The sequence below is a fragment of the Leucopleurus acutus genome, assembly GCF_964270905.1.
Source record: "Leucopleurus acutus genome assembly, chromosome: 11".
Classification (NCBI taxonomy): Eukaryota; Metazoa; Chordata; class Mammalia; order Artiodactyla; family Delphinidae; genus Leucopleurus; species Leucopleurus acutus.
Genome location: NC_139152.1, coordinates 57,042,448 through 57,070,035, shown reverse-complemented (window position 1 = coordinate 57,070,035; position 27,588 = coordinate 57,042,448). Strand labels below are relative to the sequence as shown.

Genomic DNA, 27,588 nt, shown 5'->3' with positions numbered 1-27,588 from the left:
ACGTGCTGAGCCATTACTCTGTGCTGCGCAGTGGCCCAGGTGTCCCTGGGGTCACCAATCACTTTGGGGCATGGAATGCCTTCCTACCTCTTTCCCTACCCTGTGGGCTTTGGGGTCAGAGGAACTGGGTTATAACCTGGGCTCCATCATTTATCAGCTTTGTGCTCATGGATGACCGTCTCTTCCTCCTAAGCCTTAGCTTCTCTGGGTATAAAGAATGTGATGTAAAAATGAAACAATGTAAAATGATGTCATATAGAATTATTTAGCCCAGTGCCTAGAACACACTGTAAAAACTTTCTCAACTGCAGCACTACTGACGTTTGGGGAGGGATAACTCTTTGTTGTGGGGACTGTCCTGTGCATCACAAGGTGTTGAGCAGCATCCCTGGCCTTTATCCACTAGATGCCAGTAGCACCCCCAGCTGTGACAACCAACAATGTTTGCAGACATTGCCAAATGACCCTTGGGAGACAAAAGTTCTGGTTGAGAACCACTGCGTAAAAACTACAAATAACAGTATCTGCTATTGCTATCATTATCTTTGTCATCATTGGCAATTGAGAAACTGCATACTTCATGCATTCCACTGAATATGCAAAGTCTACTTACAGGTGAAAAAGCAGGTGGGATCCAGAAAAGTCAAAGAACTGAGCTTACCCTTACAATGATCCGTTCAGAGACGTGAGCAGACAACAGGTAGAACTGGTCTTGGTTAGCAGCATACAGTCCGACCACCAACATGAAGTATCTAGTTCAGAAAGAGCAGACCAATGCCAACACATCAGGAAACAGAGGCATAATTTGTGCAATCGAATGCCACCCAACAGTTAATCAAGAGTGAATTTACCCAGATGGGTTCGCGTATTTAAAGAGTTTCTCTGCTGCTCTAAGTTGGCCCTCCTGCGAAACCAGAGAGGAGCTGATTCACTTGCTGTTGTTCTGGGTCTGCCCTTTGCCCGGCTTGAGGGATGTGTGAGCTGTTTTGCAGGCCCAAAGCAGCCTTCACTGAGCAGACATCCTGCTGGGGGCCTGAGTTCAGCCCATCTGCGCTGGCCTGGTGAAGACCTTACTCTACTGCATTCCTGGGCCCTCAACACAGCACTGCTGCCGCGCACTTGCACAACAAAAAGCCACCTTCCAGGTCCCCTTGTCCAGAGCCATCCAAGCCACACATCCTAGGCCATAATGGATGGTGACCCAGCAGGGCTTGCCCAGCCACACAGTCTCCTTCCGCCCTGATCTGCTCTTGGCCATGGAAACTGCACCTTTCACATCCTCTGGCCATGACTTTAGTCAAAGACCAGAACCCTCCCTTCCGATTGTTATCAAGGCAACCTTCCTCACTGTGATTTTTTTTGCGGTACGCGGGCCTCTCACTGTTGTGGCCTCTCCCGTTGCGGAGCACAGGCTCCGGACGCGCAGGCTCAGCGGCCATGGCTCATGGGCCCAGCCGCTCCGCGGCATGTGGGATCTTCCCAGACCGGGGCACGAACCCGTGTCCCCTGCATCGGCAGGCGGACTCTCAACCACTGCACCACCAGGGAAGCCCCTCACTGTGATTTTAATTGCTTCTTCATGTGTACCATTGATGAGACATTTTTAAGATAAGACTATTTCTTTTTGTTTTTTTATAAAGCATGATGCATTTTTAAAAAAAACTTTATCAGAGTATAGTTAATTTACAATGTTGTGTTAGTTTCAGGTGTACAGCAAAGTGAATCAGTTCTACATACACATATGTCCACTCTTTTTTAGAATCTTTTCCCATATAGGTCATTACAGCTTACTGAGTAGAGTTACCTGTGCTATATACAGTTAGGTCCTTATTAGACCATTTCTTGAAAGTCAAAATAAAAACTATCCCTATCAGAAAAGCTTTTGCTTTAAAAACTGCATAAAAAAACAACACTTCACCAACTTCTGTAACACTCTAAAGTCTCTAATCCCTGGAGGGCAAGAGTTCTCCAGTAGTAATTGTTATGATGATGATTAGCCATCATCTACTGGGTGCGCAAAATGTGCCATGCACTGGGCTAAGCAGTTTATCTATATTATTTCATTTAGAACCCCGAAAGAACCTTATTGGAGTAAAATATGGATATTGTCCCCATTTTACAGAATAGGAAACCTCAGAGAGGTTAAGTTCCATGCTCAGGGTCACCCAGCTAGTAAATGGCAGTATGAAATATTCAAACTCAATTCCCTCCAACTCCAAAACCTATGTTCTAAAACCAGTGGTTCTTAAACTTGCATGCATCAAATCACCTGGGAGCTTGTTAAAATATAGATTGCTGGACCCCACCCCTAGTTGTTGATCCCGTAGGTTCTCGGTGACCTGACAACTTGAATTTCTAGTAAGTGTCCAGGTGATGCCATCTCTCCTAGTCCTGGGACCACATTATGAGAACCACAGGTATAAATCATTAATGCAAATTTGTTTTCTTTTCAAAAAAATGCTACAGCAGAGCTGCAGGGCTCGGGTCATTAAACTAGTGGCCAGCAAACAGAATTCTCAAGAAATGCAGTCAATCCTCAACCCTCGGCCAGCCTTGAGACATGAGCATATGGTCCCCTCTAGAGGATCATGGAGAGAATCAAGACAAGATGACCAGGCGCTGGGCAGGAGAGGAGGCATTGTGGGGAGTGAGGATGGAAGAAGAAAGATGTCTAAGGGTAAATGAGATGGGTCAACAAACGGAAAGAGTCAGAGAAGGGAGGGAAGCAACTGAGGGAGACCCGGCCTGCCGGCTGGTAGGACCAACAGGATCAGAGGGGCTGCTGGAGGGCCCTGGGCCATCAGGTAACGTAACCAGCCAGCCTGAGGCATACACACCACGCCAGTACCTCTGGTCAGGGTTTGGCTTTCCCTTCTTTCTCATGTTATTTGCCGTGGTTTCGCTGAAGTGTAACCGGCCCAGCGTTACTTTGGTTACCTGGTCGGCCAACAGGTCGATTCTAAAACAAACAACAAAAATATCGAGAGACTGTAAGAGAACACAAAGTCTTTGATCATATCGGACTCATTCTTAGCTTCTCAGGTATGTTCAGTCCCCTGCTCTCATCACACTGTGCAGGACACTGATTTTTAGTAAAGTACCCACAGCCTGGTCAGGAATGGCTGCCAGGGAGTAATTCCTGACTAGTTAGAAACGTTCATCCAGCAGCAGCTCAAGCCCAGAGTTTCGGACTCGTAAGGGTCGCACGCTCCCACAGACGGGTTCTTTGACTGCGACAACAGGGGAAAAGCTGTTTCACCTGTGCCACAGTTGCTAGAACACTCGCCTCCTGACTGAAGCGGTTCCTCTAGGCTCCTCATGAACCCCTTCGCATCTCCTTCACGTATTTTCCCTCTCCTGACCTGGCTGTGGAAGCAGCGTGCTCCCAAGGAAGAGCACACACAGCCTCGCAGCGAGGGAGACCCGGATGTACCAGGCAAGAGCAGAGCTGTCTGTACTGCGGCTCCTGCTTGAGCTTCAGGCTGAGCTCCCGCTGGCCTGTCCAGGCTGTAAGACCATCTTCTTCCCCCAAATAGGATTGACTCAGGGTCAAATCATCCCAGCCAAATCAGTCAAAAAGCAAATCCCATTCATTCTGTAGGGCAACCTCTTGCTTTACTGCCATATTGCTTTGGACCACCACATTGTTTTGAATAATCCCAGTCCTGTATGCTTTCTATTTTGGAACCCATTAGGCAATCTATCAACACTGCTTAAAAAAAAAAAAAAGAAAAAATGAATTGTAAGCACAGCATGGATCCAGAGCCTTGAAATCAATTCAATCAGCCTCATGCTGATTTAAATGAAAAATTAAAAGAAAGATCTAATCATAATCTATCTCCAGGAACCAAAGTTGTTAGCAAGGTTGTCAGTAATAAATGATGACCTTAAAGTGGAGCTTTATATAAGACTTTTTTTGCGATTATTTCAATGGTTTTACCTACTTTTGTTGATAAGCATGTGTTCATAATATTAACATATTATTACTAATTTAGTTCCTACAGCAGAATTCATTTTAAGTAAACAAAATAAATTTGGCAATAGGCCTTCTTCCCAAAACATTCACAAGGGAATTCAGAAAAGAAATTCTTACTTAACAGGATTGAAAATCTTTTTGCTTCTATCTGCTTGGGACTGTTCAATAGCAATTATCTGATTGGTGGCCTCTACCTGTGTAGAACAACAAAAAGTAATTAATAATTAATTTCTTTATTAATTAAAAAGTTCATTAGTAAATAATTTTCAAATACTTAAAGTTTCCCAAGGCATCATGTTAGGCACTTTGCAGGAGGGGCAAGTCGCTGAAGGGATGTAGGGCACCTTAAAGCAGTGCGTTATTGGTGAGAAAAGAAACAAATACCTGTAGAACTAAACAAAGAAAACACAAGACAACAGAGGATTTCAGGTAAACAGGGAATATAGAGTGGACTAGTAAAACACAGGAGCAAGGCAGCTCAAAGGATACATGTACTCATTCATTCAGTCAGTCATTCATTTTATAAATACTTGTTGAGCACCTGCTGTGCTGCAGGCATTGCTCTAGGCATTACAGATGAGAAGACGAGACTAACAGAAATCCCAGCCCTTGCAGAGCTTGCATTCTAATAAGAAGAAACAACAAAAAACAATAAAATAAATAAAATATAGGAATGACATTTATTCAGTAGTTGCTACAAACTCTTGCTATTAGTGAAGACAGTGGCAAGGGCCTGGTGAGATCTGCCCTATCATATATGGTTTGTAGGTATTTGCATAGTAACAGTCTTTCTGGAAAGCAACTGGGCCACCAACATCAAGTGTTTTTAATACCGATCATATGTCCGATGTGCAACCCCTCTTTTGGAATTTATCCTCATACAAGGATGGATGTACCTGGATGTTCACTGCAGTTTTATCAATGACAATAAAAAATAGGAAATAAACAAAATTTACAATAATACAGGAATTAATATGGTAGTATCTCAATATAATGGAAAACCATATCATCTTTGTAAATAATATTTTATAGACTTCAATGATATTATATAATGCCATTTTCACAGTATAATATTATTAATATGAGAGTAATTTTAATAATAGAAAACAATGAGGAAAAATTAGGCTACCAAGTGGTGGATGCCAAATATGAATGAATTTTACTCTTCTTCATACTTTTCTATTATGTTCCATAATGTTCACAATGGACTCATATTAATTCCATACTCAGAAAAATATACTTCATTGTTGTTTGTTTGTTGTTTTCTTTTGGTTTGGTTTGGAGCAAGATCAGCTGGCGTGTTCAGCAGTCAAGCCCCACTTTGGGAGACTCAGTGCCTGAGCCCAGGTCAGAAAAAAAATATGCAGGTAATGGATGTTCCTCACCCTAAGGAGCTGGATCTCAGGTAATAATGTAATAAATACTCGTTGATCACTCAGAAGTCATCCTACCTGCATTCTAATCCCAGCTCTATCATTTAATATTTTGGACGAACTGTGTGACTTTACTGGGCCTGGTTTTCCCCTCTGTTAAACTGGAAAAGGGGGGGCATTGACTAGATTAGCTTGGCTTTTTTAAGTTAGAGACCTCTTTGAGATTTCGGTGAAAACTATGAACTTACTGCATGAGAAAATGCACCAGCATCAAAAATAATAAAATAATTACACTCAGCAAAAGAAGTGCAAGATTTATATACTAAAAGACTTTAAAACTGTAGTTTGAAGTGAGGTTCTGCCAGATTCTGAGCCCAGGCTTAAGAAATTGGCAGCTTTCATTTCCTGTGCCTTGAAGCCTTTATTCTTAGAAGCCGTTCACCATGCTGTGAGGAAGCACAAGCTGTCCCACAGAGAAATCTACATGGAGAAGAGCCAAGGCCTCCCAGCTACAGCCCCCTGTGAGCTCCTGGCTGATGGCCAGCACAGACTTGACAGACATGTGAGTGAGCCATCTTGGAAACTGGATCCAGGCCCAGATGAGCTGCCCCAGCTGATGACTCCTTAGCAGAGATGAGCTGTCAGAGCCAAGCCCTGACCAAGTTACAGATATGTGACCCAAATCAATGACTGATTATTTTCAGTTGCCAAGTTTGGGGATAGATTGTTATGCAGCAACAGACAACTGGAACACTTAGTAAACGCTGGCTGAATTAAACTGAACTAAATAAAAGACTTACCTTAATCCCAAAAGCTTTCAAGTAGAACATTTCTATTGGCTTTGGACCCATTTGGGTTTTGACAAATTTTGGGCTTCCCCAAACTTGGATGTGGATGGTGATCTGAAAGTGGTTCTTCTTTTGGCAAACAAAAGCTTCATCTGCTGGTGAAAAATTAAATCCTTTGTCTGTAACAACTCGATAGCCTATATCAGGTCTATGAAAAGTGGAAGCAAGAAACCGGTTTTACAAATATTTTCTACACATTTTCTTTCATGAACAATATTAATTATACAACCATTTCAGGAAAATATATTGTGGAAAGTACCTGTTGCTATATTTAATCAATTTCGTTAATTTTCACCAAGGAAATGAAAATAGTATTTCAGAGTACAGCTGGCGCTCTCCCAGCTTTTTATGTTCACGAGGAAGAAGCACAATTCCTGCCAAATGGAAGCACTGTTTCCTCAGCCTGCCTTTTCCCTTTGTGCTCCCTAGACTTCTAATTTGACTCCACTGTACAATAGAAAGACGGAGGCTAGAAGTTGAGAAGTTAGTACATTAATCAGACATATGAAATATCTGGGATAGAATTCATCTCTTTCCTCCTTAAAAAAAAAACCTCTAATTTCATCAGCAACACCACACTCAAACGAATGAATGAATGCATATCACTCAGATGAATGAATGTTCAGCCTCCTGGCAGTCATATGAAAAAAGCAGACTGGTCAGAACGACCAGCAATAGCTTTAAACCAGAGTAACCAGAGCCAGTCAGACTACTGACTGAAAACATGTTTTCACTAAAGTATGGTCATTTCCTTTTTATCTTCCTGATCTGGTAATAGCACTGAATACCTACTATGCTGTTTACTTCTGCAAGAAAAAAAAATGGGATGATGGTGGGGTGGCTGATCAGACTCTTGCTTTATTTGTTTTATCAAATCATTTTCAATAGCAATGCTTTGCGTATTATATGTTTATTTAAATACTTTTAAATGTTAGTAAAAATAAAACCTATTAAACATGTAACATTATCAAGTAGAGAAGAAAATACAGAAGTTGAAAACTCCTTTGGTAATTTTTTCCATATATGTTGTAGATATGGAACATATCTTGATGATTTTTAATGCATCAAGTTTCCTAAATGTTCCTCAGGAAGGGAGCTCCTTCCTCAGATAACACACAGAGGAGGGCAGTACTTAACTGCTTTGCTAGCTCTCGGTCACTCTGGATCTTTGCTTCCTGGGATCTCAATTTGGATGGCTGCCATTTAATGAACAACATAGAGTTTCTAAATTTTCCTCTAATTTCAGAGACAGAAAATATGAATGGGTCTCCTGGGAAAAGAGTGTTTGTGTTCTTTGCAAGTTAAGCGCCTCACCAATGGATCAACTCACTAGGTCACTGATTACCCTCAAGATGCTGATCAAAGGCCCGACAACCACAGTGCCCACCAGCAGCAAAGGCAAAAACCACTGAATGAAGGATTTGATAAAGACCGCATGTCATAGGCCATCTGGGAACTTCATACTGACTCAGGTTTCTAGAACTAATCTGTAATTTGCTTGTGGAAAGGCTGGATGGATTGAATTGTATACATTTTACTACAGAGGGTAGTAAGAACTCTCTTGGTTGAGAAAAATAAAAGGAAATATCTTTCTGTGATCTTCCATGTTTCACTGTCAAAAACTCTAAGGAAAGAAGGTAAGATTTGCAGCTCATATATGAGCATTAGCCCGAAATTGAGGGACAGCTGTAAGCAGAAACTGAATCAACACATACAGCTGAAGAGTATTCTGAATCTTAAACACAAATCTCTGGTTATAGAAACTATTCTACCTACCTAAGAGTAGCAATTCTGTTTCTGATATCAAAAGTTAATTATAAAGTCAACTAAACTGGCCTTTTTAAAGCTCTTTTTAACACATGTTGTAAATATCACTCCCCCCAAAAAAAGATGTAATAAAACTTTAATCCCCTAACTTTATTGCTTTTAAGTTATTTAGGAAAATGATATTTTTGTAACAAGTTAGACATAATAATCTAAGAAGAGACAAGTGATTTTCTGTCTCAATGATGTGAGTAGTGAATTCAAGATGGCCTGAGTTCTAATCCAGAAGAATATTGCCTTCCCTTTTTGCTTAAGAAAAGTGAATTACGGCTAAGCCTTCAAAATAAATCTGCCTCTACACCTTTGAGTTGATACTACTTGTGTTCTCCTTTTTTTCCAGATCAGTGGAGCACAGATTGGCTGTCCAAATAAACTTAAAAAACCTACTCAAGTAAGAAGAGAGATAAATGTTACCTTGAAAACTTGATCAACTCAAATACATACAGACTAGGAAGCATTATAGGCTTCAATTAAAATACTGTGCATATGTGTGACAGTTTCATACCTTGGTACTCGTACTTAGGATAGAATATGGAAGAATTGCCAAAAAATCATCAAATGAAGGCTGACTCAAAACCAAGATCTATGGATCCTTCCTTTCTTCTTCTATTGCACACAGTGGCAAAGATACAAGTTGTGACATTTCAATGAAACAAGTAGCAACTTGCTTCTTTTTGTCTCCTATTAAACATACCAACTCCCGAAGTCTGTTTAACTCCTTAGATTTTAGGGAAAAGATTTCTTCTGTCTAGTTCATCCAACATACAAGTCCTAGTGGTAAGTTTTGCTCTTAATGAAGCTATATTTGAGTTTGGAAAATACCCTGAAGACCCTCAAGTTTGTAGCCCAGCGTTTCTCATTTCATATTATGTTTATTAATTGAAAATCCTACTCTTTAACCATTAACACGCTTCAGTGTTTCAAGAAGGCATTTGTAATCAATGAAAATTCTAGAAGAGTTGGGTAGGTAAATTATATCCTAAGGAATAAAGAGAAGGCTTGAAGGATGTTTAAGAGCAATAATGCATAAGTCCACATTTATTTCTCGAAACTATAATGGCATAAGAATAGGATGAAAATTTTCCAGTTTAAGGATATTTTGTATGGTTTGATTTCAGTCTCTTAATATAAAGCCACCATCAACTATGATCGCTGCAGGCTGCATTGACAATAAATTGACAATACTGATTTGCAGCATAGATGTTGGGGCAGCTAACAATTTAATGTGCCCCCCAAAACTATTCTATGGAATTTTTAACTAACTGCAGGATTAAATGTTAATGATTTGGGAAATCTCCATTTTCCAGCTTTTAGTTTAAACTGGGCATGTGATCTCAGAAAGATTCCCTCTTCCTCCATCATTTAGTGGGTAAATTATGAGTTAGAATTACAGGTCTGGATTCCTGAAGGCCAGAAAACCAACTATTTATTGTTAAAATGCAAAATATAAGGAGTAAGACACACTTTCTGGCTGATGCATCCCATTTGATCAGGGGTGGCATCAAAGCTCAAATACTTGGCTTTGGTTTTGAGAGTCAGCACTGCCTTTCTCCCCTCATTCTCCAGCCAAGCACAGGGTTCCTAAGGCCACTTACAGTTTTTCATATTGACTGTTGAATAAACCATGCCAAGGAACGCTTCGGTATGGCTGCCACTTCAAAGCAGGAGAGCACTGGTCCACAGGCATCATGTTCTGTCTCTCACTGTCGTGGTCTTGCACTTCGCTGCTGTGACTCCTACTTGTCACTGCAAAGAAATCAGTGCATTAAATCTTTCCTCCGAGGCTGTTTTTCCTAGACTCACAGACAGCTGCATGGAGCTAATGCATAGGCCATGTATGAGGCAGAGGGACCGTGTGGGGAGTGACAAGTGTTGGGGGGCAGGGGGCGTGTGGCTGGCCCTGTTTCCTCATCTGTAAAATGAGCAGCTTGGGGTCAGCGATTCTAAGGTACCATGGCAAGCACTTGTCAGAAACTTTTCCCTCAGTATCTGTCTACCCCATTTCTGTCCTGGCGTCTCCTCACTCCCAGTTTGTGTGATTCAGGTGAAGTCCACTCCCAGCCTGAGGAGCGGAGGGGACGCAGGACTGATCAATCAACCTACAGCATTCACTATGTGCATCAGCAATTGCACCAGGTAGACACATGGCCTAATTCAATCCAAGCAAAGTGGCTCTCAGCATGTTAGGGGAGACGAGTTCAAAGATGCTGATTCTTTTCCATGAGGTTTGAACCTATAAGTCACATCCCCAAGACCTGCTGGCACCATTTTGGGACATGAGGGAAAAGCCTGTCTGGGAATGAAGCCAGCACAGCGGAAGGCAGAGTTGAGAGTGAAGGGCACCCAGTCCTGATGGCACGATTTGAGTTCTGGGATCCACTCCTAAATCTTGGGTTACAGGAGCCAGTAAAGCCCCTCATTTTGATTTTTTGCTTGTTTTGTTTTTGCTTAAGGCAGTTTGAGGGTTTTTGTTTTTTTGTTTTTGGTTTTGTCCTTTTTTTCTTTGTTTTTGTTAATTGCAACCAATACACTCTAATCTATTATAGGTCCCTTGTGGCACCAAGATTCTCTACTTTTTGAACTTAGATGAGTTATTTATTCACTTAGTGTCTTAATTCCCTCAACGGCAAAATGGAAATTGAAACAGGTGTTCTGCCCATCTTGCAACATCACACAAGCAGAGAGAATATCATAATACAAGTGAAAGGACTTTCAAAGCTAATACCAAGATAAAGTAACACAGAATATCTTGTTAGAAGGTAGTATTAACCATATGAAATTGCTACTTTTGTATTCAAAAATGGTCCAATAACAGCAATTTCACAAGTGCAAGCCACTATTTTTGCATAATCCTTGCAAGTTGTTTGTCTAATTGTACCAAATGGTACAATTCAACCGCAGAAGTTTATGTAAATTCCATTAGGATGTTTGCTGTTACCCTTTTCTGTGAGCTCCCCTACCTTTACTCATGCCTGATATCAGGAGTGAAAGGGAAATAGTGTGTGTACATAAGATCAGGTGTCGGCTGTAAGCAACAACACGGGATATGACACCAGCTTCGATACAGCATGTGCACTTAGCCCACAGCTTGGAAAATGCAGGGGCATGTGGCTGGGTTTTCCTTCACTCACCTAGCTTTCTTTCTTTGTACTTTTATTGAGGACTTCTTAAGTAAACAGCAGAGCTGCCTCAGGTTACTTTGGATCCCAAATGTCACAGAAATTGTGTTTTTCTTGGGGTATCACTATTTCCTGTCACCTAAGCAGAACATCTGTTTTGGGGGTTTTGTAAACAACCGTTTTGGAAAAGGATTTTCTCAAAATCCTGAAAAACTTTCTCCCAGCTAAGAATACAGGAGGTCAGGGACTTCCCTGGTGGTCCAGTGGGTAAGATTCTGCGCTCCCAATGCAGGGGGCCCGGGTTCAATCCCTGGTCAGGGAACTAGATCCCACATGCATGCCACAACTAAGAAGCCCACGTGCCGCAACTAAAAAAAGATCCTGCGTGCGGCTACTAAGACCCGGCGCAGCCAAAATAAAATAAAAAGAATACAGGAGGTCAGCAATGCAAGTAGCTCTTCATGCCCTCACTCCTCCAAAAGTTACCTGGCTCAAAAGCTTTTTAAAACAAACAAATAAACCTTCCATGGTTTGCCTGCTTATACCAAGTTCAGAGAAAGGGAGAAACTAGTTCTTCCATCTTTCCTTCCTCCCTCCTCCAGCGGAGAGAGGATAAAGGAAGTTCAGGAGCTTGGAGTTTGCAATCAGACAGAACTGGGTTTGAATCACAACTCTACATATACTGGCTACACAATTAGGAAAATGGTCTAATGTCTCTAGGCTTCAGTTTCTTCACCTGCAAAATGTGAGTAACAATATGATGCCTCCCAGGACTGTTGAAGGAATTCAGCGAGTCATGTCGGTAAGTGCTTATTAGCACAGTGTCTGCCACCAGTAAGAGTTTAAACAATGGTGCCTTTGGTTAGTATTAGCGGCACTGTCATTATCACACGTATCTGTTTCAACTCAGGTGACTCAGTTATTCCTAACAAGCCTTGGCAAGTACTTCTGTTCTTGGCCTCCATAGTAACTCTATCTAATGTGAAATAATTAATGTCATGGGCCTGAGTGAATACCAGCTAACTGGGACCCTTTCCTACTCAAGTATGGCAGTAAGGCGCCAGGGGAATCAACCAAAGGTCAGCGCCACTCCTCCAAGTGCTGGTAGGGAGGGTGGGCAGTGGGTAGGGGACATTGTCCTCAAGGATAAAGGTATTTCCAGACCTTTCCCATCACAGCAGCAAGATTTTCGGGGCAGCCATTCCATAGGACTGACATAGTCCTGGCTTCCCTGGGAGCTAGCTATCAGCTGGTGAGCCCCAGGGATGGCAATCTGGGACCTCAAGATTAATGATAATAATAATGATATCTACTGGTCCTGTGTGCTTTCTGTGCTGCAGGCACTGTCCCAGACACTTGGCATAGTTTCTCATCAACTCGTTAACTCATCTTCAAGGTAAGGATCCCTTTTTTTTCAATAAATGTTCATTATTAAAGTATAATATATATGAAGGAGAGTACACAGATCATTAGTACACAATTTGATACTTTCTTATAAAATGAATTATACTAGGTAACTACCACTAGATCAAGAACTAGGACACTTCCAGCGCTCTAGAAGAAGCGCTCATGCCCTTTTCTGGTTACTACTTCCTCCTGCCCAGGAATAATCACTATTCTGAAATCCAAACCATAGAGGAGTTTATAGAAATGGTATAATATGATATGCACTCTTATGTGTTGGCTTCTTTTGCCCAACATCATGTTTATGAGATTCACTCATTGTTGTTGCAAATGGCAGTAGTCTGTTCGTTTTCACTGCTGTATAGTACTCCACGACATGAATATACACTGCTGTATCGTACTCCACTACGTGAATATACCACAGTTTATCCCTGATGGCCATTTAGGTTACTTTAAGTTTATGGTTATTACAACCAGTGCTGCTATGAATATTTGGGGGGATGTCTTTTAGTGGGCATGTGTATACACTTCTGTTAGGTATATTCCTAGGTGGGGAATCACTGGGTCATTGGATATGTTTTAGTAGATGCAGCCAAACAGATTTATAAAGTGGTTAGAAGGTAAGGATTCTTAATCCCAATTAACAAATGTGGAAACTGGGGTTCAAAGACCTGAAATAACTAGTCCAGTGTCACAGCTGTTATGTGGAAGAGATGGGATTCAAACCTTCCCTTCTCTTCATGCTACAGTGAGGATTTCTTGAGAAAATGTAACGGAAGAGAGAAACAGAAGTATGAAGGTAGCAAACTGCCCAAGTCCCAACTTTTTGGAGAAAATTCACAGCTTGCATTTGAATGTCTTTCAAAATATTTTCTTATACATTACTTTTTTTAAAAGTCTTGGAAATGGGTGAAGTAGAAATTGTGGTTCTCATTTGATAATCAAGAAAAGTCAGGCTTGAAAAGTCCCCGATTACTGGAGACATGAGGCTTTTCCTGACTCTACAGTGTGACTTCAGCCCAGGCACCTCTCACTGTGGACCAAAAGCTACGACTCTGGGGCTGAAAAACCCTCATGCATTGGAAGTTCAAACCATATGAGGCTATGAGCCCTCTTTTATTTAGAGTTAGGATCAGGTGGGACCAGGAACCCTCTTGTATTTGGGGTCCAGACCATGGGGGGACAGGAACCAGCTAGCTGGAAGGAGCCTGCCCAGCAGCTACATTCTCTCTAGGCAAGATTTTACATTTGCCCCCAGCAACCCAGTAATTCTACATTGTGATCCTTATAAAGGGGGTTCTTGGCATCCTTGGCCAAAGTGAACTGCTGGGGAAAAGGTCACTGGAAAAGTCTTACTCATTGATTTAGAACATCTTCCCCCATCAAAATCCTGCCCATAAGACTAGCCCCTCCTTCCACTACCCGTATGCCATTTCCCCAGGACCTTTATGAAACCCTTGGCCTCTGCAACATCAAATACGAGTTCTCCACTGGAAAACTTTTGCTGAAAACATGGCATTTGGATTGTTTTTTGTTTTTTGTTTTAATTCCCCTGGGAACCTGCTCATTTTTCATTCTGGAACTGTTGTCTGGAGCCAGTTATCTTTAGGTGGCTTTTCAGTGACCTTTGAATAGGATTTAAACAAGGGATGCAAGATTTCCTATCTGTTGGAACATTTCAGTTACTTTTCTATGGCTGTTCTCAATGCCCTCTCTAGGGACAGGCCACAGAACATCATCACAGGATGGAGCTTAACTCTGAAATAGCCAGGAGAATTTGAGGAGCAATCTGGTTTGATGAGAAAACTCTTGGAAGGTTTGGGTGACTTGCCCAGTACTCTCAGGGAGCTGTTGCATCTGTGGGAGAGTGAACAGATGGGTCCCTCATCTGGCTAGAAATTTACCCAGCTTTCTGTATTTGAGAAGCATAAAGAAGCTGCAGGCAGGATGCAGGGATACCTGAAGAAATTAGAGTAACCATGCACAGGAAGGTGGATGGAGCTCTACATTATCCAGAAACAAGGCTTGAATTAGCATTTTGCGTTTCTAAGGTTGAATAAGAAAAATCAAGCAGCTGCCAGCCATGGTGGATCCATGCAAAAGATAAGAAGGCAGCAGAGGTTTGGTTTATACAATGGCTGCATGCCCCGTGCAGTGCTACCACAGCATGCCCAGGGGGTTACGATCTGTGGGACAAGGCCAAGTGACGTCATCGTCCACTGAAGGACCCTCACAGCCCATGATGGAGCTGAGGCCAGACGTCCCTGAAAGGACCAGCAGCCTCCACAGGACACAGAGGACCAGCTCTCATCATGTGGCTGTGAAGGGCAAAGGCAGCAACCGGAGCAGGGGAGAAAGCCACAGGCACCTCCTGTCCAGGCAGCATAAACCCCTGGAGTGTAGGGACAACAGAGCGAGGGGGGCCTCGAGAGGGAAATCTTGGATCCTTGCCAAGCTGAGGCCTGGGAGTAAAAGAGATATGACCTGGTACCCTGTATTTGGGGCACTATTCTCACTGCCTACATTAAGTATTTATAGTGGCTAATAGCACTGGCACGGAGGATTCTCCTTTCCCCTAATAAGTGTCGCAGCGTTTACTCTGGAGATTCAGAAGTTCAAGCCTTCAGGCTCAGAAGCCTCAGTTTGTTCTCAACTTGATCAGGTCTCTAAGCTCAAAACATGGTATGTCCCATGATATATAAGACAAAGAATGAGGGGGGCTGACCACTTGGGCATCGTATAATGCTGCTGAAAGACTTTTAAAATGATTTTGCAGAATTTCAAAGATCTACTGGGAACTTGCTAATTGGAAGCAAGTGCTAGGGAAGCTCAACTTTCTACCTTCCTGCTGCCCTGGAGAAATCCTCTAAAGCAGCGGCCCCCAACCCCTGGGCTGCAGACCGGTAAGGTCCACGGCCTGTTAGGGACCAGGCCGCACAGCAGGAGGTGAGCGGCGGGCGTGCGATCAAACCTTCATCTGCGGCTCCCCATCGCTCCCCATCGCTCGCATGAGCACCTGAACCATCATCCCCACCCGCCATGCATGGAAAAACTGTCTTCCACGAAACCGGTCCCTGGTGCCAGAAGGGTTGGGGACCGCTGCTCTAAAGTCCTGCTTCTCTGAGTCCCTCCCATGAGCCAGCAGCATGGGCATCACCTGGGAGCTTGTTAGGAATGCAGAATCTCAGCCCCTACCTCAGGCGTACTGAACCAGAATCTGCACTTTACCAAGATCCCCATGTTACATGTGTGCACGTCTGAGTTGAGAAGGATTGAGTTGAACGAAGCAACGAGCACACCAGCGGGCTCCTGTAGGTGCTGCCACACGGCATGGCTTCCCCGGGCCTGGAGCCTTGGTCCCCTGAGACACAATTGCCCCTAAAACTGAAGGGACCAGCATCTCATTTCCACCAGAGAGACAATGGCATCTCTTCCCAGGAGCACCTGTATGACCCTACCTAACACTGCATGAAACATTATGTCAAGAGGGAAGAAATAAATTCCCAGAGCCTATCATTGCCCTTCTATGAGAGAGAAACTAATTTTGTAGGGCTACTGCAAGGCTGGGAAAAATCCATGATTTAATGGCAGTGACAGGCCCCGGATTGGCTCACTTGGTCTGGAGTGGTGGGCCCACATGTGACAGTCCCCGGAGTCTTCCAGCGCCTGTGTGCACTTTCTCTTCTTGGTCGGTGGCAATGAGGGTCTAAAATTAAGAACCCAAAATAATGTTAGGATTCTTCTTTTCTCTCCAAGTTAATCAAATTTAATTTCCTAGGACTCTGCTCTGGGCCTCTTCCTAAGACTAATTCTAGTTAGTTAAGGTTCCTTGAGTCCTACTAGTCTGCAACCCCAGGTGGATACATGGAGTGGACGGGCAAGCTCCTATTCTATGAGCCCTACTAGTCTGAAACTTAGTTTTTCACTCTCCAGTGGATCTGGGATTCACCTATTTGAAAAATAAACTGACAACATTTCCAAAGGCAGAGGACTCATTGAGACAAAGACAGAAGATACTTAAAATTTAAGGGTATATTTTATACCTGAAAATGTTTTTCACATAGAATTTTATCACAGTTTTTGATGGCCTTTACTCTTTTTGCCATCCTCTAGATCCAGAAGGAGGAACGAAAGAGAGGGAAGGCGGAGAGGAAGGGAAAGAGAAGAAAAGAATATTAATTAAGACAGTTGACAGATATTTTTCAGAGAGCTCATTCACGAATCACTTGAGTGGTCTAGTTGAGGCTGCAAATGCAAACAGTGCTTTCTCCAGCACCCGAATCTCCCTATACATTTCTGACATTTTAGCTTTCCACTGAATGAGGGCCTTGGGTTCAGTGGATTGTTGATTAAAAGTTGGTTTGAAGCCAAGGGCACTGGGGGTCTGATATATGTCTCAACACTGCCATCTCCTGGAGAGGACTCCACAGTTCACTCTTTACCAGCACTGCGGGGTAGAGGGGCTGGCTGGTCTTTCATAACTAAATATCTTGCCCTTTACCCAGGACTGTGGCACAGAGGCTGCGGATGGTAAGAACAACCAGTTCCCAGATGGGAGGACACAGACTGGTCCAGAGGGGTCCTGAGATGACGGGCGTCTGGGTAGCAGTTGTGAAAGGTACTGTGGGAATGCGCAGAGTCGCTCATTTCAGACGAGCCCTGCGGCAGGTGTGCAGGCAGCATCCCAGGAGCAGCTGCTGAGAGGAGGAAAGCAGCTGGCATCCCCCCGGCGGCAGGTGTCAGAGTCGGGCAGCAAGCACCTGGGGAAACACACAAGTGAGAAAGGCCCATCTTTCTCACCATGCAGAGTCCAAAAGAAGAGAAGCAAGTGCCAGACGTGTGGGAGGGAGGTGGGTCCCACTCACCTTTGATCTGTGGAGGAGAGCTGTAGTCTGACGCAGAATAGGGTGGGGTATCTGGGAGCTGGCGTTGCCTGAGGATTAGAGACATGCATTCCTTTTGTTTGTAACTTATTCCATCATTATATTTTTTTTTCACAAACTGGTAGCAGCCCTCTGTGTACAGCACCCCTAGGGAGGGTTCCAGGTGCTCCTGGGGGCCAAAGCCCACCAGAACATGCCCAGTGTCGTGTTGAGTGAGCTCTGAGTCAAACAGACCCGGGTTTGAGTCCCAGCTCTTCCACTTCCTAGCTGTGTATCCATGAACAAGTACTTAACCTCTTCAGGCCTCCACTTCCTCACCTATAAAATGGGAATAATCATTATGCCTTCCTCATAGCATCATAGTGAAAATTACATGAGACACTGTGTGTAAAGCCCACAACATACATCCCCAAACACAGTGAGTGCTCAACAAAGCTTAATTAACATTATTGTGTCTTCTTAACATTCTCAAAGCACTTACGCCAGAGAGATGGTTGGGCTAAAGCAGTATAAAATGTCACCACTAAAGCAATGGTGTTCCACCTGTGCTCTGGGGAATCTCCAAGCTCTTGGAAGGAGCTCAGGTGTTTTACAAAAGAAAAATTTTAAATGCCTGGGGGAAATATTTTATAACTTTTTTTCTGTTTTATATATTGAGGTGCAAGTAATATTTCATTTTAAAAAATGAGTACCATCACTAAGTGTGAAAATGTCTGTTCAAAAAAACGCTACCTTTTCTGTTCAAAAAGTTTCTTATGGCTCAGAAACTCTGTGGTTCTAAGTTATATATAATCACCACCATCCTCCACTTGATTCTCTTGCTAGAGAGTAAGCTATCATATTTTTCTTGGTTCATTAAGATTTCAACATCATGCAATGAAGAGAGAAATCTGTTTTTATTATTTACTAGAAAACTTATGTTTTCTCCCCAAATTGGTCCTTTATCATTTATTCACTTTTTATTAATAAGGGAATAGAAAACATACATTTCCCTTCCTCCAAAAACTCCACCGAAAAAACTCCGCCGAAATGAAACTCCAAAATCTCCACCGAAATAAAAGTAAAGGAATAAAGAGGCATAAACAGAAAAAGACATAGAGGACGTGAATAGAGACTACAACAGACCACATTTCAGTAACAGTATGGCAGACAGAAATAGGATGGATGGTAACTGAATTACCCGAAGGGAAAAGCTGCCTGGGGATGGCAGAGGGGATGTAGGAACCAACAAGACATTGTCCAATTTGAAAACAACTCCAGAAAAGCCCAAGACATTGGCTTCACCAGCAGTTTCTGAATTCAGGGGTAAGGTAGAGCTAAAAGTGAAAGAATTGATTGACAGTTTAATTAAAGAACAGCTGGACCCTTAAATCTACTTCTCCCACCTGTAGAGTCAGGCAACTACCTCTATCATCCCAACAGAAATTGGAAAGTTTTATTCTCTGGAGAAACGGATCCAGGGAGATTGTAGAGCTATTGGGCGAAAAATGGAAGGACTCATTGAGCACATCCAGGTGAACAAAACTCCCAAGATTCGGTGCAGGATTTACACAGCTCATGGTTGGATCAATCCATACATGAGCTCTCCCTTCCACCTTGAGATGATCCTTACTGAAAAAGAACACATTGTTCCTAAACCAGGAGAAGAGGTTGCACAGAAGAAAAGACATCCTAGAAGAGACTGAAGAAACAAAAACTTAGGGCCCGGGAATAAATGCTGAAAAAAATAAACGCAAATAAAAGCAGACAAAAAAAAAAAAAACTCAAGAAAGAAAATATAATCGTAGTAAATTATATGTGAACACACAGTGATAGTAATGTAATCCCTGAATATAAACCTAACCAAAAATTCTTATACAATTTTATGATACTGGGAGGCTGGGGATAGAAGTGGGTGTCGGATATGATGTAAGAAAGTTAAATTCTCCTGGAAGATGATAGTAAGTTCTTAAGATGTATAAAGCAAGAACAGTAATATAAACCATTATTCAGATAAAAGGTGGTTGAAACATCCAAAAGAGTTGGAAAGTATCTGCCTCTGGGAGAGCCAAACTTGGGGACATGGGGAGGAGTGGGGCAAAGGATTACTGGTTTTCATTATAAGCCGTATATATGGCACCATTCAACTTCGTATCACTCTACATGTATAAATCTACAAACGAGGACTTCCCTGGTGGCACAGTGGTTAAGAATCCGCCTGCCAATGCAGGGGACACGGGTTCGATCCCTGGTCCGGGAAGATCCCACATGCCGTGGAGCAACTAAGCCCGTGTGCCACAACTACTGAGCCTGCGCACCACAACTACTGAAGCCCGCACGCCTAGAGCCCGTGCTCCGGAACAAGAGAAGCCACCACAATGAGAAGCCCGCGCACCACAACAAAGAGTAGCCCCTGCTCGCCGCAACTAGAGAAAGCCCGCACGCAGCAACGAAGACCCAACGCAGCCAAAAATAAATTAATTAATTGTTTTAAAATTTACAAATTAAATTTTGTGATTGACTCTGTGATCTCACAATTCCACATTCAAGGTTCAAGGCAGTTGTTTACTTTCCTTTACATCTGCGGCACCACTGAATTCAATAACGTTCATGAAAACTGAAAATCACAAGCAAATTATCAATACACTCGAGAAATATGGCACGGCACATCACAGACTGGCATGCATGCCCCACCCAGCAGGTCCCTGTGGAGAACCAAAGGTCCCTGTGTTGAGTAGCAGGAACATGTGTTGGTGGTTTTAAAATGCGAATTTAAAAGTTTTAATACTTTTCTTACAGTTTACTCTCCCTTCCCAAACTCACTCTGGCTACTCCTTTATTTCATTGCATTTCGTGTTCAATGCATTTTACTGTATTGGGAGAAATTCTGCATTCCTTTTCAGAAAATTTCACGTAAGATTTAAGGATAGCTACCTTCAAAACTAAGCAAATTGTTTAAAACAAGGGCAATGATTAACTTTAAGAAAAACACTGTTGTCTGAGACTGTTTCTAAGCAGTTAACTCCTCCCTACTCACAATCCTGATGTCAGCAATGCACATTAGACTGTTTTGGTCCTTCAGTGCTCTGAGTTTTCCTATTATGCTGAAGGGATTTCCATGAAGGGACCTAGAAATTGACAGAACCATTGGTCACTCCTTGAGGGGCTGTCTCTATCTCTACCTTCTACAGGAAATGGTTATAAAAATCAAGAAATTCTTATAAAATGATTTTATAAAATGAATAATTTGCTTTCTAAATCCCTTCCTCTCAGACACACAACTTGCTTTTGTTTTTTGGAGGGTGAATGGCAAAGTGTGGTCTCCTGGGGGTTGAATGCCATGTAAACCAAAAGGAGTTCAAAACAGACTTTTCTCTCCAGCTGGCTGAGGTTAGCACATCCATGACATCTGCATGCTGCAACCAAAGCAGCCAGGATTTCTTTCAGATCGCAGCCAGGCTTGATCAAGCATTTATTGAGTGCCTAGTACGTGCTCATAACTCTACTAAACACTAGGTAGGACTGCAGGACTCACGGTATTAAGACACAGGGCTTCCCGTGAACACCCATCTGGGACTATTCACAATTCAACAGTCCAATCCTCAGTTTTCTCCAATGACTCCCCCAGGGTCTTCACATACAAACTACACCTTCTCTAAAACTCTATTGCACATTGATATCAACTCAGCACACTGCCTGGTACAGAGTTATTACTTAATAAGTATGAATTACTGCTTTTTACCTGACATGTAGCCATAAATATGTTGTTTATATAAATTCATATATCAAGAGAGGGCATTCCTGACCACCAATCTAACATGGTAGCCTTCTCCCACCCCTCACTTTCTACTCCCCTGCCTTACACTTATTTTTCTTCATCTTTTTACTGAATGACTTTATACTATACACCATTGCCTTTCTCTTCCCACTGGAGTCGCATCACAACAATGGAGCACCAAGAGTGAAGGGATGGGAATGGCTCTCCCCAGGAACAGGTGATAAGGAAATGCATTGCCTGCTGAGAACTTAAAAACAATACTTAAATCCACAGAAAGTCAATCTGCTATTTATCATTATTACCACACACCACCAACTCAAAGAAAAATGCCTGGGTGCCCTGCAGGGCAGACCGTTTTCCACCACATTGCCCTTGGTAAACTATTAGCAGGAACTTCATCTGTTTTGTTCACTGTTGTACCCCATCACCCAATTACAGCATAAAAATAGTTGTTACTGAAAGTATTTTCTCCAGTTTTTCATGTGTATGATTCATGTCCTCCCACGCAGACATTCACTTAAGAGCATGTCTTAATACTGTGTGTGTGTGTGTGTGTGTGTGTGTGTGTGTGTGTGTATCTCCTGCAGAGTGCCCACTGGTGAGCACGTAGTAGGCACTTGATAAATACTTGACCAAGCTTGCATAGGGTTTGTACCCACTACCCGGAAGTTGGGATGGGAAAGGGCCTTGGCAGAAATGTCATCAGTGAATAAAGTAGCCCAAGAAAATCATTTCATGACAGGGCAATGGAAGCAAGAAAAGCAAGTTGCCACCCCTCCCCTTCGGCTCTATCTTGGCAAACTGCGAGAACCCTGACCCTCCCTCTTACCACTCTCCCCTGCTGCTTTAGAAACAGACAACCTTTATGGAGGACCTACTCTGGTCCAGGCACTGAGCTAACCCTTGCAGGTGTTGCTTCATCTAATCTCTGCTACCAACCATGTGAAAAGGTACTATTACTGCCCCTACACCACAGGCAATGAAACCGAGGCTTGATAAGGTTAAGTAACATACCCGAGAGTATTCACCTGGCATCTAGTCAAACTGGAGTAAAGTGATCTATCACCAGCGTTTATGCTCTAAAGAACACAATGTTTTCAATACAGATATTTAAATATCCTAATCAAACTAATTACTATAAGTAATTTCATTTTCTACAAAATCTTTAGAATCTAGAAGTCACTGGTAATGTTTTTGCCCAGGATTCTGTTTACCTTTTCTCCTGCTGCATCCGTTTGAACCCAGAAATCAAACCGGTCAATGAACTCAGCCTTTAACAAGCTCATCTCATAGAATTATGTGGATTACCTCACTCCCTTCCGCAACATCACGGTAAACAGTTTATCAGCCCCACTCTACTGGTGGCAGAAGTAAAACATGCAGCTGGTCATTGATGCCTAACTCATTTTTCCTTCCAATCTCAATAAGATATGTCCTAAGTGAAACCCAGAATATCAGATGCTTAAGCTCAACCACTAGAATGAAATGAAATGAAACCCGGAGTTGATTCCTCACGGACCTAATATGTCTCTAGGTTCCCCTCCTATGAAGTCACCCATTCAAACTTGTGATGAGCTGTCACCTCAATGTCTTCAGCTAGCTCCCTCTTACCCCATCTGCAGCACCTCAAGGCCAGCCTAAAGCTCGGTATACTGTCTACTCGCACGGAACACGCTCAAACCAAACTGTATGACTTGGTCTGGGTCTTGGGAAGTGGTTGGGAAGGAGGCATATGCACGTGACCTAAAGTAGGGCTTCTCAAACTGTGATATGCCTGTGAATCCCATGGGGATCCTGTTAAAAATGCAGATTCTGATTCAGCATTTTGGGGGTGGGGCCTGAGGTGCTACAGTCGTAGCTCCCAGGCGATGCTGCTGCTGCTGCTACAACCTGGCCTGCAGTTTGAGCAAAGGACGGAAACAGGTGAAACTCTGGGCATTTTTGAATGAAACAAACCTGTCTTGAAGATTCACTGGTGACTTTTCCAGAGCCTTCCTTCTTCTACACACACACACGGACACACACAGACACACACACACACACACACAGACACACACACACACACACTTCTTGTCCTTTTTCACTGCAACCTCCAGGAATTTATGCTTTCCCCTAAATCTCTAGCCTCCTGCCCTCCAGGCGGCACTCCATACCTGGACATTTCCCGGTGTGTCCAGCCCCCACAGCTCACCTAGCTCACCTGTGTGCCTAGTAGGTAACAGGCTGGCTAACCTAGGGGATCAGAGAGGACTTCTGCCCGCTCCTACTCCCCCTGGGCAGACAGCTGCCCTGGACTCCACCACACACGGAAATACAGGGTTAAGAGCAACTGTCAGAAATCTTCCCGTCCTGACAGAACTGCCCCCGGTTCAACATACCAATTAGATTCACACGGAAGGATGAGAATGTCCTGAGCAGCACATCCCAATGCTCATACGTGGGTACATGCTCCCAAAAGGGGCCCATGGCCACATAAGTTTGAGAACACTGCCTAACGTTTCCCTTTCCCAGTTGCATATTAGCACATCAAAGGCCCTGAAAAGTCCTGCAGTAAAGAAATACATTTAATTTTGTTTAAGCCAGTGAGTCACATACTTATTTATTACTGATCATGGAACTTTTTTTCCCACAGCATCTCAGGGGACCAGTTTTCCATAGAGCATTTAGGGACATCTGTTTCACAGAGCCAATAATTCCATTTTTTAATATCTTTGAGATTTGAAAAATCTGCCTATGAGATTCAAATTTGCTCCTAGAAATTTTACAGCCTAATGTTCTCTTAAATCGCTTAAAGGGTTGTCATTGATACTTTTAAAAGGCACAATTCATGGGCAATATAGTAGAGAGGAAGTAACTCAGGCTTTGTAGTAAATTCATGTTTGAATCCCAACTCTGCTATTTATTAGCTGGGAGCCCCGGCAAGAAAACCTGCATCCCAGCGCTGTTGTGAGGAATGCAACTAACCTGCAAAAAGAGAGCCTGGTATTTAGAAATACTCAACACTTGGGGTATTTGAATACATTGTACAGATGCAATGATCACTGGACGAGCCCAACAAATCCATGGTCACGGACTGGGACTGTTTCCACTTGTTCTCTCTTGGATTTCTATTGCAGCTCCACTTAACTGCGTGCACCTGAGCCATTTTTATAAGGCAACAGCAGCTTATCTGATCATAGGACTTTTCTTTAACGGGCCTGAACTCTGACAATCTTTGCAAACTATGGCTCAGGATCCATTCTGAGTCACACCTTTTGGCAGATAAATGTAGACCCACTTAATGTATTTCCCTGAGAGTCACGGAGTCTAAAACATCCCCTAAAACATCAATTAATCCAAAAGACAAATGTAGAAGAAAGGGCAGGTGTTCCAGAGCCAGGCACATTTTAATCCCAGCTTTGCCACTTATTGACATGAAGAGTTACTCAACCTCTCTGCACTTCAGCCTCTTCATGTGTAAAATATGGATAATACTGTGCCTATTTGGAAGAGTTGATAAGAGAATGAAATGTGTAAAATCAAATATGCAATTAAATGAGTAAATATGTAAAGTGCAAAGAACAATGCCTAATACTTGGTAAATACTCAACAGTATTAACTCCTTCCTCTACCTCACTTACAAATGCCAGACACCCACTCCCAAGGGTAGAGAGTGAATCTGATTGGGCAAACCATGTCGGAATCTCAGTAGCGATCGCCTATAGGGAGATATCTCTGGTCTTGCTGGAAGGACCATTATTATCATGGAGACTAAGATCGTATGATAGATTTCTGAACTCCCAGGTAGAAGGACAGCTCTTCGAATAAGACTTAATGGTTGTTCACTTTTCCCTGCAAACAGCTAAAGTACTTTATGCCAGTTATAAAAGTGATCCAGATGATTAAACAGAACCCTGATGGAATCAGGTCTACCTTCTTTTGAGGAAAAGTCTTGTAGGGGACGGAAACTGACAACTTCTGGCAGGTTTTTTGTAGGCAGAGATGGTAAGGATATACCCATTGCCCACCCTTCTCACAGGAATTCATGGCAGCTGCGTGGATGGATTGAGAGGAATATGAAGGCAGCACAAGGGTGATCAGTGCCTGGGTTCAGCCCATGCAGTGCCTGGAGCAGAAGAGCCAGCTCAGAGTGTGGGCTCAGACATGTGGCAACCCACCAGTTGTGTGTGTGTGTGTGTGTGTGTGTGTGTGTGTGTGTGTGTGTGTGTGTGTGTGTGTGTGTGTGTGTGTGTGTGTGTGTTTAACTAGCTTGCAAAATGTTGAGCCTCGCTTCTTCCCCACAGTCATTTTGGCAAGGATGTTTTTGTTGGCAAAGAGCAGCAAGAGCCAGGTACCAAAGTACCTGCAAATAGGTTTCCCCGTTACTATTGAGATTCACATCTTGTTCCACTCTCTGTCTTTCATGAGGGAGAGAAGGAAGGGCATTTACAGAAATGTCAAGGTAGGCTCAATGAAAGAATGGAGATGACAGAAGAGGGTCAGTGAACTTAAAGACAAATCAATAGAAATTATCCAGTATAAACAACAGAGAGGAAAAAAAAAGACTGAAAAAATTAACAGCCTCTGAGACCTGTCTACCATATCAAAGATCTAACATTTGTATCATTGGAGTCCTAGACAGAGGAAAGAAAGACGTTGGTACCAGAAACATAAATGTGAAGAAATAATGGCTAAAAACTTCCTAGAGGTAGTAAAAACACAAAAATTTACAGATTAAAAAACTGAGCAAATCCCAAACAGTATAATCTCAAAGAAAATCATGCCCATATCCAGCCACGTTATAATAAAATTGCTTAAAACCAAAGATAAAACAATATCTTGCAAGTGGAGAAAAATGATATATTACATACAAGGGAACAATGATTCAAATAACTGCCTATTTCTCATCAGAAACCATAGAGGTTGGAAGACAGAAGACAGTGCTGAGAAAAAAAGAACTTAACTGAGGGCTCTGAATCCACAATCATTCCTGAGGACTTTGGCATTCCTTTCACAGTAATAGATAGAAGAAGTAGACAAAAATCAGCAAGGCTATAGAAGACCGGAAAAACAATGTCAACCAACTTGACCTAATTAGCATTTATAGAACACTTGACCCAACAACAGCAGAACACACATTCTTTTCAAGTGCACATGGAACATTCACCAAGATAGACCATTTCCTGGGTCATAAAGCAAACCTTAACAAATTTAAAAGAATTAGAATTATATAGAGTATGTTCTCTGTCCATAATGGAATTAAACTACAAGTCAGTGACAGAAAAATACATGGAAAGTTCCCGAATATCTGGAAATTAACCCAATTCCAGCCACCCAGAGTTAAAGAGGATGTCTCAAGGAAAATTAGGAAATATTTTGAGCTGAAAGAAAATCAAAATATAGCATATCAAAAATTGAGGAAGGCAGCTAAAGCCATATGGAGAGGGAAATGTATAGCATTGAGTGATTAAATTAGAAAGCAAAGGATGACTTTAAATCAAGAACTAAGCTTCCACCTTAAGAAATGAAACAAAGAGGAGCGAACTAAACCCAAAGCAATCAGAAGGAAATAATGAGTAGAAATCAGTGAAATTGAAAACAAACACAATAGAGATCAATGAAACCAATAGACACTTATTTAAAAAGGTCAACAAAACTTATACATTTCTAAAGAGACTAATTAAAAGAGAGAGAGAGAGGAAAGTGATTACCAATATAAGAAACAGAAGAGAATATCAGTAGACTCCTTAGAGCCTGTAAAAGCCTATAAAAGCATAATAAATACTATGAACAACTCTTTGCCTATAAGTTTGACAATGAAATGGATCAATTCCCTGGGGAAGAAAGAAAACAAGCTACCAAAACTTATTTAAGCAGAAAGAGATAACATAAATAGTCCTGAATTTATTGGATAAACTTAATTCATAGTAAGGTCTTCCAACAAAGAAAGCTACAGGCACAGAAGATTTCATGGTGAATTCTATCAAACATCTAAGGAAAAAATAAATCCAGTTCCACACAATTCACCCAGAGAATTTAAAAGGATATAAAAACACTTTCCAACTAATTTTAGAAGTCTATCAATATCCTGATATCAAAACCATAAAAATACAGTATAAGAAAACTGGAGACCAATAGATGCAAAATCCTCAAAGTAATTTTAGCAAATTGAATCCGGCTATACATAAAAAGATAGTACTTTAAAACTAACTGAGGTTTATTCTAGGAATACAAGGTTGGTTCAATATTCAAAAATTAGCAAAGTAATCCACCATAATAACAGACAGGGGAAACAAACATATGATCATATTAATAAATACAGAAATAACATTTGACAAAATTCAAGAGCCATTCATGTTAAAATAATTCTCAGCAAACTAGGAGTAGAAGAGAATCTCCTTGACCTAATAAAGGGCATTACAAAA

At 42.2% G+C, this 27,588-nt stretch overlaps 1 protein-coding gene across 2 annotated transcripts in view; it reads right to left on the bottom strand.

Moving 5' to 3' along the window:
- MYRFL (myelin regulatory factor like) overlaps nucleotides 1–27,588 on the bottom strand; it is a 115,668-nt gene that overhangs the window by 51,560 nt on the left and 36,520 nt on the right. For both annotated transcript variants that reach the window (XM_082851014.1, XM_082851015.1), the window contains exons 3-10: nucleotides 17,410–17,477; nucleotides 17,046–17,304; nucleotides 16,159–16,250; nucleotides 9,617–9,767; nucleotides 6,150–6,345; nucleotides 4,094–4,170; nucleotides 2,849–2,959; nucleotides 662–752 (exon numbers count right to left, since the gene is read on the bottom strand). In XM_082851014.1, coding sequence (XP_082707140.1) covers nucleotides 662–752; nucleotides 2,849–2,959; nucleotides 4,094–4,170; nucleotides 6,150–6,345; nucleotides 9,617–9,767; nucleotides 16,159–16,250; nucleotides 17,046–17,304; nucleotides 17,410–17,477 — 1,045 coding nt within the window. The remainder of the gene's footprint in view (nucleotides 1–661; nucleotides 753–2,848; nucleotides 2,960–4,093; nucleotides 4,171–6,149; nucleotides 6,346–9,616; nucleotides 9,768–16,158; nucleotides 16,251–17,045; nucleotides 17,305–17,409; nucleotides 17,478–27,588) is intronic.